The 12,754-nt window shown below is 41.9% G+C and overlaps 1 protein-coding gene across 1 annotated transcript in view; it reads left to right on the forward strand.

The window, feature by feature from the left end:
* Positions 1-12,754, forward strand: part of med13a (mediator complex subunit 13a) — a gene marked incomplete in the record, with an annotated part of 94,925 nt that overhangs the window by 61,814 nt on the left and 20,357 nt on the right. The window contains 6 exon segments of the mRNA XM_037688133.1: positions 435-651; positions 5,682-5,712; positions 7,152-7,267; positions 7,565-7,655; positions 11,091-11,299; positions 11,763-11,959. Coding sequence (XP_037544061.1) covers positions 435-651; positions 5,682-5,712; positions 7,152-7,267; positions 7,565-7,655; positions 11,091-11,299; positions 11,763-11,959 — 861 coding nt within the window.

Raw genomic sequence — 12,754 nt, forward strand, 5'->3', positions numbered from 1 at the left:
ATCCTCTCCCTGGTTGGCAAGTAGGCCACGGTCTCAGCTCCATAAGGGATTATAAAGTGACTCCTCAGCAACAGGTGGGAACTGTATGAACAAGTATTGCTGGAGTCATCTGGTTTTCTAAAATCTAGCAGAAATATAATTGTCTGACAGCAAACGAGATGCATTGGTTCTGCCTGGCGACAGCTGTCAGAACCATTTACAGCCACTGACATTTGTGTTACTGCAGATAAACATGGCAGCAGCACTGACATATGTTAGGAGTGCCATCTGTCTACACAGATCAGTTATAAAATGTTACTTTTCTTGCATTTTCTTATTAACGGATTAAACTGACATTTGTAATGGTCTTGTTATCGCCGAGCGCTTGGAGTTCACGTGGATAATGAATCCCTGTGTGAGTGCTGATGTATAATATACCTGTATTGTTTCCCCAGGCTGATGTCGTCATCTAAAGGGCCACTAAAGGTGTCTGAGGGGCGTGTTCAAATGTATAGAGCCAGGAGGAACCAGTACCTGTCTGCTGTTGTAACCGATGGAGATCATGAGCCTGAAGTGGACCCCTATGACTTTGAGGATGGAGAGGTCAAGTTCACGTTCTCCAGTAAAAAGGATAAAGCCGGAGGAGAGCGCGAGCCCGGCAAGAAACATAAGGTATGATAACTGGAGGAGTGGAAAAGGTTCATCAGCTCATCTGAACCGCGTTGTGTTGGAAGCTGTAGAGGATTTTGCCTCTCACTAAAAATTGTGAACAGGAAGAGGCTGGGTGCAATGTATGGCTTTAACAACTCTGTTCTGTTCCATATGTCAACAGTACTTTTACTAAAAGACATATAAGCTATAAATAATTGTTTCTAACAAACTGCAGCACATCTCTGTATTGCAGGGCTTATTTTTCACAACCCTTAGAATTTAATTACGCTGCCTGGCCAAAACAAAAGTCTACACCTGGATTTAACTAAACAAACAGGTCCGAGCCTCCTGTTGGATCATTACTGCATGAGTGATCATCTTTCAGCTGCAACAAGTTATTTAACCCCAACTGGTGCAGTGAGCTGCTTCTTATTTCTTAAACTACCATGTCTAAAGACGCATGACGTGGTCGTGGAAAAGACGTCAGTCTGTTTGAGAAGGGTCAAATCATCGGCATCAAGCAGAGAAAACATCTAAGGAGATTGTAGAAACTACTGAAACTGGATTAAGAACTGTCCAACACTTTATTAAAAACTGGAAGGACAGTGGGGACCCATCGTCTTCAAGGAAGAAATGTGGCCGGAAAAAAATCCTGAATGATCGTGATCAGCGATCATTTAAATGTTTGGTGAAATCAAATAGAAGAAAAACAACATTATCACTCAGGGCTGTTTAATAGTGAAAGTAGGAACATTTCCACACACACAGTGTGAAGAAACCCAAGGGACTGGGACTGAACAGCTGTGAAGCCTTAAAAAAAACACTAATCAGTGAGGCTGACTGGGAAAAAAAGGCTTCAATTTGCTAGGGAGCATAAAGATCGGACTCTGGAGCAATGGAAGAAGGTCATGTGGTCTGATGAGTCCAGATTTACTCTGTTCCAGAGTGATGGGTGTATCAGGGTAAGAGGAGAGGCAGGTGAAGTGATGCACCCATCATGACTAGTGCCTGGTCATCAATGAAAGATCTTGGTGAAACATTAATGCAACACTGGATGAAACAGATCTTGTGACGTTGTAGAAGCTTATTGAAACAATGACACCGTGGATGCATGATGTAATCAAAGCTAAAGGAGGTCCAACAAAATATTAGTGTGTGACCTTTGTTTTTGGCCAGGCAGTGAATCTTCTGCAGTGAAGAACAACTTGAAAGTGCACTAATAGATGTGTTGGACTTGATTTTTTATTTTTCTGCCTTAACATCAGCTGCTGTCGGTCCCTCCAGCACTCAGTGTATGGCTTCATTATGAGATGTTTGAGCAGTGGCAGCACAGTGGAGTGAAGGTCTTTGTGATGGGAGCTGTTATAGAAAGTACCCTCACCTGCTTCACTGGCTTTTATTAAACAAAATGATTTTTACTGTAGATCTTGATGAACTTTTTGTCTCGGCAACGTTTTCAGTCATCCCAACAGTTTGACAATTTATTACTTTTGTTATTTTAGATTCCCTACTTACTTTTTGTTCACTAATTCACACATCAGCAACTGTATTTGTTTCCCCCCTTTTAAAATGTAACAAACGTATAATTGCATTTGTTTTGAAAGGGGATGAGGACGAGGGGGCTTCTCTTTTAACATCTGATCTCAGACAATATGGAAACTAGGCCATCAACATCCTCAGCAACGCTGCACTAAAAATAACAGTGTAACCACTTTCTACACACATCCTCTGACTCGCCAAGCATCAAGTGAACAGGAAGCCATTCCTGAATCACTATTGTTGTTTTTGCCCAAAGGAACGGTGGATAGTTAACATGTTCATCTTCCTTTAAGTTATGTTTCCTTATTTGATCAGCCCTTTTCCTCCTCTTGGCTGTGTTGCTGCTGGCTCCTAAACCCCCTGCCTTTTAAATCGTCTGCAGCAAGATTTCAGAAAGATGCAAACCTGGCTCAGCGGACAATAAAAAGCACATTCAAATACTTTCCTCCTCCTCGGTCTGGTGCATACCACCGCACGCCCTCGATCTGTGTCTCACTGTAAGGTTGAAGGCAGCTGTCAGTGGAGTGAAGAGTCCCAAAGAACCGTCTGTGCAGTGGAGCTCTTCCACCGCCTGTCTGCTCTGTATGTGTGTGTGTGTGTGTGTGTGTGTGTGTCCTTCACATACCTGTGGGTGTCTGTGCAAACACATGGAGCTTCTTTCCTTCCAGATTTTAACTAAACTTGTAATTCTCACTAAAAGTGCTGCAGCTCATCTCCTTGCTCATGCCTCACCTCACACTTGGCTGACGTGCAGCCTTCCATCATGAATCAGTGCACTGTATCAAAAATAATGACGTCATTATTTTCAGCCACTTTATCCTATTTGTTGAATGGACTTGAAGCACAGAATTCATCCCACCACCATAGCTCATTAGGAATTAAACACCTTCATGTGAATCATGCAGGAACATCAATCTGACATCAAGCAATCGTTTAAACGTCACTGCTGGCCAGGTGATATACAGTGCCTTGTGAAAGTATTGGGCCCCCTTGAACTTTTCAACCTTTTGCCACATTTCAGGCTTCAAACATAAAAGATATAAAATTTTAATTTTTTGTGAAGAATCAACAACAAGTGGGACACAATCGTGAAGTGGAATGAAATTTATTGGATGTATCAAACTTTTTTAACAAATAAAAAACTGAAAAGTGGGGCGTGCAATATTATTGGGCCCCTTGCGTTAATACTTTGTAGCTCCGCCTCTTGCTGCAGTTCCAGCTGCAGTTCCAGCTGCAAGTCTCTTGGGGTTTGTCTCTGTCAGTTTTGAACATGGAGACACTGAAGTTCTGCCCATTCTTCCTGCAGAACAGCTGGAGCTCAGTGAGGTTGGATGGAGAGCGTTTGTGAACAGCAGTCTTCAGCTCTTTCCACAGATTCTCGATTGGATTCAGGTCTGGACTTTGACTTGGCCATTCCAACACCTGGATACGTTTATTTGTGAACCATTCCATTGTAGATGTATCTTTATGTTTTGGATCATTGTCTTGTTGGAAGATAAATCTCCGTCCCAGTCTCAGGTCTCTTGCAGACTCAAACTGGTTTTCTTCCAGAATGGTCCTGTATTTGGCCCCATCCATCTTCCATCAATTCTGACCATCTTCCCTGTCCCTGCTGATGAAAAGCAGGCCCAAACCATGATGCTGCCACCACCATGTTTGACAGTGGGGATGGTGTGTTCAGGGTGATGAGCTGTGTTGCTTTTACACCAAACATATCGTTTTCCATTGTGTCCAAACAGTTGGATTCTGGTTTCATGTGACCAGAGCACCTTCTTCCACATGTTTGGTGTCTCCCAGGTGACAAACTTTAAACAACACTTTTTATGGAGATCTTTGAGAAATGTCTTTCTTCTTGCCACTCTTCCATAAAGGCCAGATTTGTGCAGTGCATGACTGATTGTTGTCCTATGGACAGACTCTCCCACCTCAGCTGTAGATCTCTGCAGTTCATCCAGAGTGATCATGGGCCTCTTGGCTGCATCTCTGATCAGTCTTCTCCTTGTTCCAGATGAAAGTTTAGAGCGACGGCCGGGTCTTGGTAGATTTGCAGTGGTCTGATACTCCTTCCATTTCAATATGATTGCTTGCACAGTGCTCCTTGGGATGTTTAAAGCTTGGGAAATCTTTTTGTATCCAAATCCAGCTTTAAACTTCTCCACAACAGTATCTCGGACCTGCCTGGTGTGTTCCTTGGTCTTCATGATGCTCTCTGCGCTTTGACCAGAACCCTGAGACTCTCACAGAGCAGGTGCATTTATACTGAGACTTGATTACACACAGGTGGATTCTATTGATCATCATCAGTCATTTGGGACAACATTGGATCATTCATAGATCCTCACTGAACTTCTGGACTGAGTTTGCTGCTCTGAAAGTAAAGGGGCCCAATAATATTGCACGCCCCACTTTTCAGTTTTTTATTTGTTAAAAAAGTTTGACACATCCAATAAATTTCATTCCACTTCACGATTGTGTCCCACTTGTTGTTGATTCTTCACAAAAAAATAAATTTTATATCTTTTATGTTTGAAGCCTGAAATGTGGCAAAAGGTTGAAAAGTTCAAGGGGGTTGAATACTTTCACAAAGCTCTGTACTGTAACAGACCCATCAGTGTGGAAGTGGTGCACTTGCTGTGTTAGGAAGATGGCACAAGCGTGGAAGCAGCTTTTAAGTAAATCTGGGAACAAAATAAGAGATCAGATAGGTTCAATCACACAAGCTTTTGCAGTATGTAAAGAGACCACACAGGCGTGTCCAAGGCTAAGATATTGATAAGGGGTTAAGACATTATAGCTGCCTATAGATTGTGGCCTTGGTGTGGATGTTGGGCCTTTAAGGAAGACAAATTAAAGCTTGCACTGGTCAGAGAATAGCCCTGGAGCATAATGAAATCAATGGCAAGGACATAACGGCCCTGTTCCCCAGCTCGTTCTGCTCTGCACACAGTGTACACACACAAGGCATCGTAAGAATACACACGTGCACAGGAGGCCAGCCCTCCCAGATATTGATGTCTGGGCAGGAGGCTGAGCAGCCATTCCTTGGATCATGATTTCACTCTGTTGCCCCAGCAGAGAGAGCCCGTCCCTCTCCCCTGTTCTGTTTCAGACCAATTTTCTCTCTTGCTGCTCTCTTAACTTTTATTTATTTATTATTTTTCTTTGTTGCATTGATTGGAAAAAGGCGATGTGTTTAGTTGGCTGGTGACAGTATTTACAGATGTTTTACCACCGCTGTTTGTTGACTGCCTTTATTTGCCTTCTGTTTTTTTCAAGCTATCCAGTTCATTTCTGTAATTTCTCAGTCACCATGGTCGAAAGGCTTGTTCATGTTTTAACCTGTTAGTCCAACACGGTTAGCTCAGCCTCTGGTAGCTCAGCCTCTGGCTCAATGTGGTGTTCGGACCGTAAACTGAGAAAACTGTTTCAATTCAGACAGTTCTTCTAGTTTTATGTGCATTTGTGGTCATTTTTTATTTCTCTTTGTCTTAACTCATGTTTTTTTCACTCAGGGGGAAGATGGAGACACTGGTCTCTCTGATGGTAAGAATTATTTCCTAATTCTTCTTTAATAAAAATAAAATTCAAGCCAGTTTAGCACCTGAATTCTCAGTGTCTGTTAACCCTACATTTTTTTCATTTCTATCATTGTCATGCTAATGATAGATTTCAGAAAGTCCTGACTGATTATAAAAGTGACGAGCGGACTTCTTTTAACTTCCTAAATCACAAGCGATGAGGCCGTGCTTAGATCCCTCCATATTAAATGCAGCCAATCCCAGTAATAAGTTAATTCACAGTCTTGCTGTAATATCCCAACCACTTGCAGAGTATAGATCCAGCACTGTTTTGTCCAGAAACGCGTCACTCATCTTTTAATTTTCCGTTGCTGAACGCTCACAAACCTTTAATGAGCGGTTTCCTCACTTCTGAAACATAAACAAAGTTCCCACTGAAGAGTTTTCTGGGGGGGACTCGAGCTTTTCAAGGACATTGGAAAAACTAAACTCAGTAAATTAGATGCAGACTCAAAAAATGGTTGTTAAAATGTATTCTCAATATTAGCAATATAGTCCATCCATCCATTATCTTTAACCGCTTTTTCACATTTCTTTGAAAATTAACAAGATAACCACCTAAAAACAATTGTTTGCTCGAGATTATAGCAAAGATGAAGGTGGCAGTATATGGCAAGCCGATTATGTCATTAATAGCCACTTTTACCTATTACATGACTCAACGGCATGCCATACTACAGGAGTACCATCTAGCAGCTGAAAACGGTAGTGTTCAATATTTTCAGTCAGAATGAATGAAAACAGTCATATCTCGTGTTGGTTTATAAATATGGGAAAAAACATAAATAAGTCGCGTTTAGGCAATTAAATTAGGCAACAAAAACACGACTTATAGGCCGAAAAATACGGTATTCACATAGGAGAACTTGTAATGTTTCATCCACACTCAATATCAGCCAGTCCTACATTTGCTATGCATCATCTGCATCCCAGTTAGGTGTTGAGTGTTTCCACTACAGCCTAAGAGATGGTGGTAATGTGTGGGTTTGTCAGCTCTCTGTTCAGAAGACACCAAGGAGACTTCAATTGATCACTCTCCAGGAGTTTGAGGCAGTTTTTGCGTCCTTGTGATCACAGAGTGATAAATTATCCAAGTGTGGATAAACAGCTAAATGTTCTCTCATTATTTTCTTGAACTAATGTATCCATGTTTTGTTTTTTCGTGTTTGTAGTGTTTCGTGTTTGCTCGGTTTGTGGTGCTTCCCATTTTAAATTGAAGGGAGGTTGTTGATTTTTTTTTTGGCTGCAATAAAAAATAGAATTAAGAAGGAAGTCATCCTTGAATGTAGAAGTGAACTCTTGGTTTGTGAAAATGACTCAACAAAGTTCAAGCCTTTTTTGATTTTAATTGATTAGATTTGTATTCCTTTTGAAATGTATGCGCTTGTGTTTGTGCGCGTGCAGAATCTCAGCGTGCGGCTGCAAACAACCGCATGACCTCCACCAGCCTGATGCACGAGACGGATCTGGTGGTTTCCATCAACGACCTGGAACACCTTTTCAACTCAGACGAGGATGAGGTAAGCGGAGACCTTGGAGCACGCCACAGTGGATATCTCGTTACAGAGTGTAGTCTGGCTGGTGTGTGTTTGTGTGTGCGAGGGTGCGTTTCCACCCACTGCGCACCTGAGCAGTGTCTGCGCTCTGCCCTTCATCAGCTGACAACACTCGCCTTTCACTGCTATTAATCTAAACTGATGCCATGTGTGATACTCGCTGCTCCTACAGGTTGGAAACATAACGTGAGTGAATTTAGAGGCGTGGTAACTGATACCAGGAGTGCGCTCCGGTAAAAAAGGTGTCCTTTTTGTCTGCAGAACGGCCCCAGACGACAAGCGAACGGAACTGATGAGAACTCGAGCTACAAGGAACAAAAGCCATCCATTTTGGACCCAGTGTCTTGCATTGGTATGGATCCGTTCACCTCTGTTCTGATGCAAAGAGACAAATACGGGATTTTGATGTATGCACTGTGTGGGATGTGTTAAGTTTGTAGGAATAAAGAGTTTGTTTGCAAACATCCTTAAGACAACTAAGAGGAGACTGTAAGAAACATCACACTATAAGTTCATCAAAAATCATGAAACTTAAACTGAGATTGTGTAAAATCCATTAAGAGTATTAGACTTCTTACCTGTTTAAACTCTAATAATGTTTCTGTTATGAAGTCTGCCTGAGTTATAGATCTCTACAGATGGCTGGGTTTACTCACTCATTTTGACAAATCTCATTTTTACAGCACAATTCTTCAGCTTTTTGCTATTTTGATCTACATCGCTTGATGTGTACCGCCACTAAAAGTCACAGTGCACTGGTCCTGAGAGAACCTCGTGTTCTTGTGTATTGTATTGTTTTATTCAAAGCTGCAGGAGGGACCATGAATCTCAAATTGTAACTGAAACGGGAGAATTAACGGATGAAAAGAAACAAGTGTTGTACACAGATGACGCATTCTTAATTAGGGTGTCTTTACATAGTGGTGCACTCAGCAGTAAAGCCCTGTGTAGATAATAATTAGTATTATGTAATGATCAATTATTTTCAGTTTATTGCAGAAGTGATTTAATTCATTGTAGTAATCAGTTCAGGATTTCTGTCTGCTGAACAAATGAGACAGAGGGGAGCAGCCTTACAGTTTGGTGAAAATGTTAATGTAATCATGTTAAAAAGTAGCAGCTGTAAAGGATTCTCCACTACTGTCCAAATCTTGGATAATGTCCTTTCAAATACCACAGTCATTGTCGTGGTTCTTGTTGCTTTCGACTGCTGGACTTGCAGATGATTTTGCAGCACGCTGCTGGATGTCACAAACCCATAAACCAACTTAATAGTTGGGTTGAGAGATGAACGACCTCGGCTTCTTTAGAAAATTGACTGTATTGTCGTGGATATTGGTGCTTTTGGTCCAGGACAGTTTATTGTCGGTCATTTTAGTCATTGATCATCTCGACGTCAAACCTCTCCAGTGGAATCAAGGATCACTGGTTACATGGACGGACAAGTTCCTTTGTCTTTGGAACGCTGAGCTGTGATACTCAGTGTGTCGGTAACAAATCCTCGTTACTCATTAGCTTTAAGGTCATGTGCAGTAATCTGGATTAAAAAAAAAAAAACTTTTAAGGTCACTGTACAGCTGAAACCAGAAGTTTACATACACATATTTTTTCACACTGTCTGACGTGAAATCAGAATAAACTTTTAGGTCAGTTAGGATACCAACATTTTTTCTATTTGCAGCATGCCAGAATAATAAGAGAGGATTTTTAAGGCAGTTTTTATTACTTTCTTCAAAGTCAAAAGTTTAAATACACTTCATTAGTATTTGGTACCATCGTCCTTAAACTGTATGACTTGGATCAAACGTTCTGGATCTCCTTCCACAAGCTTCTCACAGTAGTTGGCAGGAATTTGGGCCCATTACTCCAGACAGAACTGGTGGAACTGGGCCATGTTTGTAGGCTGCCTTGCTCGCACATGCCTTGTCTGCTTTGCCCATGATGGTGATGGCCACTCCAAGACGTTGACTTTGTCCTTGAGCCACTCTGTAACCAGTTGGACAGCATGCTTCAGCTCATTGTCCATTAGGAAGAACCAAGCTTTAACTTCCTGGATGAAGTCTTGAGATGTTCAGTATTTCCACATAATGTTCGTTCCTCGTGATTCCATCTGTTTTGTGAACTGCACCAGTCCCTCCTGCAGCAAAACAACCCCACAACATAATGCTGCCACCTCCGTGTTTCACAGTCAGGATGGTGTTCTCAGACTTTTTCCTCCAAACGCAACGATGGTCATTATGGACAAACAGTTCAGTTTTAGTTTTGTCAGACCACAGGACGTGTGTCCACAAATTAAGGTCTTTGTCCCTGTGTGCATTTTTATGTTTCTTTTGAAGTAATGGCTTCTTCCTGTCGGAGTGGCCGTTCAGTCCATGTCGATACGGTTTCACTGTGATAATGACTCTTACCAGCTTCAGCCAGCATCTTCACCAGCTCTTTTGCTTTTGTTCTTGGGTTGATCTGCACATTTCGGACCAAAGCACGTTCATCTCTGGGACACAGAACCCGTCTCCTTCCTGAGCGGTACGATGGCTGGACATTCCCATCTTGTTTGTACTTGCGTGTAATTGTTTGTACAGATGAACGAGGCACCTTCGGGCATCTGGAAATTGCACCCAAGGATGAACCAGACTTGTGCAAGTCCACAATTCTCTTCCTGATGTGTTGGCTGGTTTCTTTTGACTTCCCCATGATGTTACACAAGGAAGCAGTTTCAGGTGTTCCTTAAATGACATCCACAGGTGTCTCTAATTAACTCCGATGTTATCAATAAACCGATCAGAAGCTTCCAAAGACATGACATCAAATGTTCCAAATGATCTTAGTGTATTTAAACTTTTGACTTTGAAGAAAGGAATAAAAATTACATTAAAAAATTCTGACTCTCATTATTCTGGCAATTTGCAGATAGAAAAAATGTTGGTAATCCTAACTGACCTAAAACAGGAAAAGTTTATTCTGATTTCACGTCAGACGGCGTGAAAAAATACATACGTCTTTTTAAATAGTGTATGTAAACTTCTGGTTTCAATTGTTTGTTTTACTGGCAAAAAAATGAGCATTGTCTGAAAGTTGTATAAACATGTAGGTTCTGCCCTAATATTGTGTGTATAGTCTTCCTAAATACATCGATAAATAATTGATAATGTTATTAACTGACTTTTTATATACGGGTATGTGAATGTTTCTGTTCACTGCCCTGAGATGACTTCTGATGGGACTTGCCACTATATAAATAAATTGAATTGTTTAATTACATGGTTTATCATCTCTTACACGTTTTCCTTTGAGCTTTGCATCAGGAAATTTGTCTTAGTGTAGATAAAAGCACATGCATATAGGGAACTCCTGCTTTTATCCTCCTTTCAAGATCAGAAAAACTCAGTCTGTAAATAAAGAAAGAAAGAAAGAAGAAGAAGAACCCTTTGAGAAAATGCCAAGATAACTGCAACTATCGATGTAAATGTTCCTTCAGTTGGTCGCCTGTCAGACGTGCATCTCCATTAGCTTGTAATCGCAGCGCACTCGTCATGTTTTCCTGCAGAAACAGTAGCAAACGTTTCCACAAAATGACATTTAAACCACATTGTTAAATCGTTTGTGTCTCAGGCTGCTTGTTGGACAATTAAAATAGAGGAAACTAAATGTTTGCTTTAGCTTTGGTATCAGTAACGATGTAAGTTTAATGATAATGACTTGGGTGCTCTGGCCTCATGCATTTCCTCAAACGCGTCACGATGCACGTCTGACACGCACTGATAGCCTCTTGTTGTTTTCCTTCCTCTAGGTTCAGACTGGCCTCATATGTTTCCCACGCCCCCCTCCCTGGAGCAGCACACCATGGGCTACTCACCCATGAACATGTGCAGCAAGGAGTACAGCAGCATGGAGTCCAACCTGGGCATGACCTCCCTGGACGGCACCTCAACTCTGGGAGGCGACTTCAAGATCGAAGTGGAGGAGAGCTTCTGCAGCCCCAAGCCATCTGAGATCAAGGTGGGTCTGGGCTCGGTCGGTCCTGTTCGTGTTTATGTCCAAGCAGCTGAGACGGCTGACATCAATGTGGTGTCAAATTGAAATACGGAGCGTGAGTTTAATGCCAGAGTCGGTGTCATATGAAGTGAACGATGAGCTTATTTTGAGGCGATCAAGAGGCCGAATGTCCAGAACTGCCCTGTAGATCAGGAATTTTGTTAAATTTCAGTCACAAGACATTTCCGCTCAGATCAAGGTGTCGCAACAAAGACTGCTCAGACTTCTTCTGAAGTCGAGAGCAACGCTTGACATGTTACGAGCTTTTTATATGGATATCATTAATGTAGTTAAAAGCCCAACATTTTTACTGATATAAACAATGTGTATTTTTCAGACCTCGTTCTGTTTTTAAAGGGCAGAACTGAAAGTAGTTTTTCCACAATATACGTTGTTTTTAATTCTTTGCTTTGCTTCTCTTCTGCAGGATTATTCTTTTGTGTTCAAGCCAGAGCTGTGTCAGGCGTTTGTAGGCTGCTCCATGTTTGCCCCTCTGAAGACGCTGCCCAGCCAGTGTCTCCCGCCCGTCAAAGTACCAGAGGAGTGCGTGTACCGGCCCATCTGGACCGTGGGCAGGGAGCTGGGGAACCCAGTGCCTGTGATGAACTTCCTCAGCAAAGACAGGTATGCAGCTGGAGATGCATTTTCTTCCAGGGTAGCCGTCTTATTTCTTAAATTTCTCCTCTGCCTTTTTGTGAAAGTCTCCACTCTGCCTGGCTGTTGAACGTTCTCTTTTCTGTCTACACAACAACTGTTCTCTCCCTTGACGCCACCTTAGCAGGCAGCTTGATTTCCCATGCATGACTGCCTGAGGCAAAGCAGGGAAATGAGTTGAAAATACCTTCTTGGTTGAGGATTATCACTCGGCAGCTCCATGCCGCCTGGCTTCTCACAGCAGATCGGTGTCTTTAGTATACCTGCCACTGCTCCCCTTAGTTGTTGCTGTTTCCCATTCAAAGAGAAGTTCTCATTTTTCTTTGTAGAAATACAGTAGTCCCTCACTACTTCGCGGTTCGTTTTTCGTGGACTTGCTCTATCGTGGTTTTTCAAAATAAGACTGGACATGACTCACTGATTGATGGATGAGACGCACGATCGGCTTGGATTTTTATTTAAAATAAATTATTTAAAATTATGTTGCTCCTGCTGCACATTTGTGCAGCCCATACTGCAGGATAAACTTCCTGCTGCAGCTGATCAGCTGTTCCCTGTGCAGAGCGGAGAAGTGGGCGTGGCCAAGAGCGATTGCAGGTGGCAAAGAGCAGAGGAGGCAGGGAGCTGAAATCATGACATGCTGTGCTCTTTTACAGCATTTAGAGTTTAGAAACATTGTTTAGAATACTGCAAGAGTGTGAGAAGGGTTTAAAACGCCTTTATATATATATATATATATATATATATATATATATATATATATAT

The sequence above is a fragment of the Nematolebias whitei genome, chromosome 14, assembly GCF_014905685.2.
Source record: "Nematolebias whitei isolate Nwh7 chromosome 14, NemWhi1, whole genome shotgun sequence".
NCBI lineage: Eukaryota > Metazoa > Chordata > Actinopteri > Cyprinodontiformes > Rivulidae > Nematolebias > Nematolebias whitei.